The sequence below is a fragment of the Phyllopteryx taeniolatus genome, chromosome 4, assembly GCF_024500385.1.
Source record: "Phyllopteryx taeniolatus isolate TA_2022b chromosome 4, UOR_Ptae_1.2, whole genome shotgun sequence".
In the NCBI taxonomy this organism is placed as follows: domain Eukaryota; kingdom Metazoa; phylum Chordata; class Actinopteri; order Syngnathiformes; family Syngnathidae; genus Phyllopteryx; species Phyllopteryx taeniolatus.
The window spans coordinates 20286877-20292876 of NC_084505.1; the positions used below are offsets into that span (position 1 = coordinate 20286877).

The following is a 6000-nucleotide window of genomic DNA, read 5'->3' on the forward strand; positions in this document are numbered from 1 at the left end:
GCTTATTTATAAAATATTGCTCTCGCATTAAACCAGAACACCATTTAGCCTACCTTATCCAATGCAAGTCCTCCTTTTGTTGGTCTCAGTAGCAAACTGGCTTGATCAGACTTACTGTGGAGTAAAATACAACACATTTTGCTTTCAGTTCAATAAATTACACTGTCTTGTAAACCACCAACTTTCAACAAAACACTGGTCACAAAACATACTCAGAACAGAACAGAACAGAAAACTGTTTGAAATGTTTATTTCTAACAGTTCCTGTCATGGAGATTTTTTTGTAAAACAGTGATGTATTTGAGTGACTAGGTGTCGCTGTTGTAATATTAGAGTGAATAGCTGGCAAATTATGTTATTATTGTCATTACTATTATTATTATGCTTGATGTCATGATCTGATGTTAACGGGACCAAGCAGCAAGCGGAGGCTGAAAGGGTTGCGGTGAAAGGTTCATCGGAGCGGATATTAAGGACGGATCCTCGGGGCGTATTGGCAGGTCGTCGAGACGGGGAACGTGCAGCAGGCGGTGGCGTGAGCGGGTGGATGGCTGGGCGGCGTGGCGGAGGAGATCAGCGCAGCAGGGAACACGGAGGGAGTACTGAGGAGATGGAAGAACACCGGTGGGGGGGGGGGGGGGGCAGCAGGGAAGCTGAGGCTGGCGTCTCTTACGTGCAAGTGGAGAGCTGTTGTACCGCAGGAGTGAGGATTTCGGCCATCTGGCAGGCTTTAATGCAGGCGGTAATGAAGGCCGAGGAGGTGCCGATCACTGCGAAGAGAGAGGTACTGCGGGGCAAGCTCAGGACACTTTATGGTAGATACAGGACAACAAAGCGTGCAAGAGCAGCGGCAAAGACTAGGGTTACATTATCAACAAATACGAGATGTAACTTAGTTCAAGTTCAATTAAACTACATGGTGTTTCAAACACGGACAAGAACATTCCAGTTCCCTGACCTGATAAGGGGGCGACAGAATAAGTAGCATCCGGGCATCCAATAGCAATCTTGGTTACCTGAGCATACACGTTTGCCACAGTGTTACTGCAACTTACCGAAAGAACGGTGCCCTCTCCCGCTCATGACATGTCGTATGTTGACTTGTGACTTGATGGCTGTATTGGGTGTGTTCTGGCGTCGCTCCCGAGCTGTTCGCCTAACGCTGTCACAGAACGAGTTTAAATGTCATCAGGACAACTTTAAATCACGTCGCGGGTTTTTTTTTGTTTTGTTTTTTTTGTTCTCTCGCGAGGTGACACTAATATGCCGTCGTAAACAGGCACACATACGACACTTAAAAGTATTCGCTACAAAGTCAGCAAATTCAATTTCCAAAAGCCAAAATCAATCAAGTCATTGTTCAGTCTTACCTGTGAAAGGTCATCACATAAGGTTTGGCACATCTCCAAGCAGCAAATAATTGAGGCACTTATCGATCGCTCCACGTTGCCACATCCAATATGGAGGCGAGGTCGACGTATCATTCACTATGTTACATAATGCTACGTGGCTATTGCCACACTGCCAATAAGAACGCTTGTACTGAAGAGGAGAGGACGTCTACTACCCGTCGCTTCCCGCACACGGAAAAAAATATGCCATTTGTTGACTTGCAGAGCAATTTACCAGCAAGCTCATTCTCCGAGGAGTTTCTGAAAAAGCTGTGCTCATTTGGTGCGGCTGTTTTGGGAAAGCCAGTTGACGTAAGTAAATTCACTGCGGTCAAGCCAGCCTCCACTCGTAAAGTAGCAGTCAAGCCAGCCGCCGCTAATTTTGTTCTTACGAGGCATTACGGTAATATGTCGCCATCTCGCTGCGAAAGCCACCTTCAAAATAAAAGTCTCCCAATAGTACGGACGTCAATGCTCTTCGGTTAAGGAATGCAACCAGCAAGGTTCATTTGAATCTTGAGATGCATTGCAAAATGTAGTTTATTTAATATCTTAGGAAAAATAAATGGTTTTATATAGCGCTTTATCTACACCGTCACAGTGCCCAAAGCTCCAACTACCGGAGACAAATTTCTTGTGTGTTTTTGGGACATTCTTGGCAAATAAAGATGATTCTGATTCTGATGCGAGGCACTGCCAGGCCCACTGGGAGCAAATTAGGGTTCAGTGTCTTGCCCGAGGACACGTCGACATGCGGACAGTCGTAGCAGGAATTCGAACCTGTTCTACCGACTGAGCCAAAGCCACCCCAACATAATCCCATTGGTATCGCAAGACAAGTCCAGCTCTGTGTGACAGACCACCAAGGACTCCACTAAAAGAGGTTTGATGAAGATCTGATATTGTATTTCAAAATAAAAGTCTCTGAAAACTGCATATTTTGCTGTCATTACCCCTGACTGAAAAAAATCTGTTTAAAAAAAAAAAAAAAAAGATATCGCAACACCGGTCCATTTCTGGGGGACACTACACCGCCCCAGGTCTCCAACAAAAGTGGTCCCACCCAAATCTGATGTGGCATTTCAAAATAAAAGTCCCCTGAAATATGCAAATTTCACTGTCACTACCACTGAATTTAAACATTCATTTAAAAAAAATCTATGAGATATTGCAACACCAGTCCAGTTCTGGGGGACACTACACAACCCCAGGTCTCCAACAAAAGAGGTCCCATCCAAATCCATCCATCCATCCATCCATTTTCTGAGCCGCTTCTCCTCACTAGGGTCGCGGGCATGCAGGAGCCTTTCCCAGCTGTCATCGGGCAGGAGGCGGGGTACACCCTGAACCGGTTGCCAGCCAATCGCAGGGCACATACAAACAAACAAACAAACATTCGCACTCACAGTCACACCAATTTAGAGTCTCCAATGAATGCATGTTTTTGGGATGTGGGAGGAAACCGGAGTGCCCGGAGAAAAGCCACGCAGGCACGGGGAGAACATGCAAACTCCACACAGGCGGAGCCGGGAATCGAACCCCGGTCCTCAGAACTGTGAGGCAGAGGCTCTAACCAGTCGTTCACCGAGCCGAAAAATTTCCTTCCATCATATAAATATGGGGAGAATTTGTAGAAAAGTGAATGTCTCAGTCACAGATATTTCAAGTGAGAAAGGAAGCGTCTACCACAAGTGGCGCCTTTCTCCTTGGGGTTTCCCCACACTTCATACATCTTTTTAATTCACTTCGGAATTCTCCTAACAGTTCTTTCGGCGTGTACTGAAATATTGTTTTTTAAATTTATAGTGTGATAATTGAGATCTTTCAAAATATCACTCCCATATACAGACATACAGAATTACTATAGGCAGTTAATATTACTTCATACGGTTTTTGATTGACAATGTTAATCACTTATCTACCAATTGTTCTCTTACAGAGAATGCACTTGATTGTGAAGCCGGGGTTACCAATGATGATAGCGGGGTCGTGCTCTCCTTGTGTGGTGATGTCGATATCTGCGATTGGCGTAACTGACACTGCTGACAAGAATAAGGACCACAGTGCCAAGCTCTTTGAGTTTCTTACCCGAGAGCTTGCTCTGACTGAAGACAGGTGAGTACCTGATCTTACTGTTTTGTTGTACATGCTATACCTCACCATACCTTCACGTCACGATCCCTGGCAATGACTTCCTTTAAACCAAGGAGGTAAAGCAGGGAGATTAGCAATGTGGTTTTTGAACACAAACAACATTCTCTGAATCACTTCACCTCATGCCCAGTGGGGGGCACTTTGTGTGTGATTCACATAATATGGACAGAAGCCTCACGCTGTCAAACAACAACTGAGTGGTGACCATTTATGATTCCCGTGTAAATCCGGAAAACTGGAAATGGACAAAAGTACTGACTTTTTTTAAGCAACATGTATCCATGGGGCCTGACCGGGCACAGCCCGAAAGTGTAACGTGGGTCCCCCTTCCCATAGGCTCACCACCTGTGGGAGGGGCCATAGGGGTCGGATGCATGGACCTTGGCGATCCGATCCCCGGCTCCAGAAGCTGGCTCTAGGGACGTGGAATGTCACCTCTCTGGCAGGGAAGGAGCCCGAGCTGGTGTGTGAGGTCGAGAAGTTCCGACTCGATATCGTCGGACTCGCCTCCACACACACCTTGGGCTCTGGTACCAGTCCTCTCGAGAGGGATTGGACTCTCTTCCACTCTGGAGTTGCCCACGGTGAGAGGCGCCGAGCAGGTGTGGGTATACTTATTGCCCCCGGCTCGCCGCCTGTACGTTGGGGTTCACCCCGGTGGACGAGAGGGTAGCCTCCCTCCGCCTTCGGGTGGGGGGACGGGTCCTGACTGTTGTTTGTGCCTATGCACCAAACAGCAGTTCAGAGTACCCACCCTTTTTGGAGTCCTTGGAGGGGGTGCTGGAGAGCGCTCCCGCTGGGGACTCCATTGTTCTGTTGGGGGACTTCAATGCTCACGTGGGCAATGACAGTGAGACCTGGAAGGGCGTGATTGGGAGGAACGGCCCCCCCGATCAGAACCCGAGCGCTCTTCTGTTATTGGACTTCTGTGCTCGTCACGGATTGTCCATAACGAACACCATGTTCAAGCATAAGGGTGTCCACACGTGCACTTGGCACCAGGACACCCTCGGTCACAGTTCGATGATCGACTTTGTGGTCGTGTCATCGGACTTGCGGCCGCATGTCTTGGACACTCGGGTGAAGAGAGGGGCGGAGCTGTCAACTGATCACAACCTGGTGGTGAGTTGGCTCCGATGATGGGGGACGATGCCGGTCCGACGTGGCAGGCCCAAACGTATTGTGAGGGTCTGCTGGGAACGTCTGGCAGAATCCCCTGTCAGAAGGAGTTTCAATTCCCACCTCAGACAGAACTTTGCTCTTGTTCCGGAGGAGGTGGGGGACATCGAGTCCGAGTGGACCATGTTCCGCGCCTCCATTGCTGAGGCGACCGACCAGAGCTGCGGCCGTAAGGTGGTCGGTGCCTGTCGTGGCAGCAATCCCCGATGCCGTCAAGCTGAAGAAGGAGTCCTATCGGGCCTTTTTGGCCTGTGGGACTCCTGAGGCAGCTGATGGGTACTGGCTGGCCAAGCGGAATGCAGCTCTGGTGGTCGCTGAAGCAAAAACCCGGGCATGGGAGGAGTTCGGTGAGGCCATGGAGAAAGACTTCCGGACGGCTTCGAGGAAATTCTGGTCCACCACCCGACGTCTCAGGAGAGGAAAACAGTGCACCACCAACACTGTGTATAGTGGGGATGGGGCGCTGCTGACCTCGACTCGGGACGTTGTGAGTCGGTGGGGAGAATACTTCGAAGACCTCCTCAATTCCACCGACACGCCTTCCCATGAGGAAGCAGAGTGTGGGTTCTCTGAGGCGGGCTCTCCTATCTCTGGGTTTGAGGTCACCGAGGTAGTTAAAAAGCTCCTCGGTGGCAGGGCCCCGGGGGTGGATGAGATTCGCACGTTTCTAAAGGCTCTGGATGTTGTGGGGCTGTCCTGGTTGACACGCCTCTGCAACATCGCGTGGACATCGGGGACAGTGCCTCTGGATTGGCAGACTGGGGTGGTGGTCCCCCTTTTTAAGAAGGGGGACCGGAGGGTGTGTTCCAACTACAGGGGGATCACACTGCTCAGCCTCCCTGGTAAGGTCTATTCAGGGGTGCTGGAGAGGAGGGTCCGTCGGGAAGTCGAATCTCAGATTCAGGAGGAGCAGTGTGGTTTTCGTCCTGGCCGTGGAACAGTGGACCAGCTCTACACCCTCGGCAGGGTCCTCGAGGGTGCATGGGAGTTCGCCCAACCAGTCTACATGTGTTTTGTGGACTTGGAGAAGGCGTTCGACCGTGTCCCTCGGGGAGTCCTGTGGAGAGTGCTTCGGGAGTATGGGGTACCGAACCCCCTGATACGGGCTGTTCGGTCCCTGTACGACCAGAGTCAGAGTTTGATCCGCATATCCGGCAGTAAGTCGGACTCGTTCCCGGTGAGGGTTGGACTCCGCCAAGGCTGGCCTTTGTCGCCGATTCTGTTCATAACTTTTATGGACAGAATTTCTAGGCGCAGCCGAGGCGTAGAGGGGGTC

At 50.2% G+C, this 6000-nt stretch overlaps 2 protein-coding genes across 4 annotated transcripts in view; one reads left to right on the forward strand and one right to left on the reverse strand.

Moving 5' to 3' along the window:
• LOC133476691 (protein FAM83F-like) overlaps positions 1–1734 on the reverse strand; it is a 27836-nt gene extending 26102 nt beyond the window's left edge. The window contains exons 1-4 of one of the 3 annotated variants that reach the window (XM_061770412.1): positions 1371–1734; positions 1056–1162; positions 674–770; positions 54–114 (exon numbers count right to left, since the gene is read on the reverse strand). In XM_061770412.1, the coding sequence (XP_061626396.1) occupies positions 54–114; positions 674–770; positions 1056–1162; positions 1371–1384 (279 nt within the window). In that variant the 5' untranslated portion in view covers positions 1385–1734. Of the gene's footprint in view, positions 1–53; positions 115–371; positions 603–673; positions 1163–1370 lie in introns of all 3 variants that reach the window. The other 2 variants (XM_061770410.1, XM_061770411.1) reach the window with 2 other exon arrangements.
• The window catches only part of ddt (D-dopachrome tautomerase), a 7306-nt gene continuing 2813 nt past the window's right edge, over positions 1508–6000 (forward strand). Inside the window, exons 1-2 of the mRNA XM_061770419.1 lie at positions 1508–1703; positions 3331–3506. Coding sequence (XP_061626403.1) covers positions 1596–1703; positions 3331–3506 — 284 coding nt within the window. The 5' untranslated portion in view covers positions 1508–1595. The remainder of the gene's footprint in view (positions 1704–3330; positions 3507–6000) is intronic.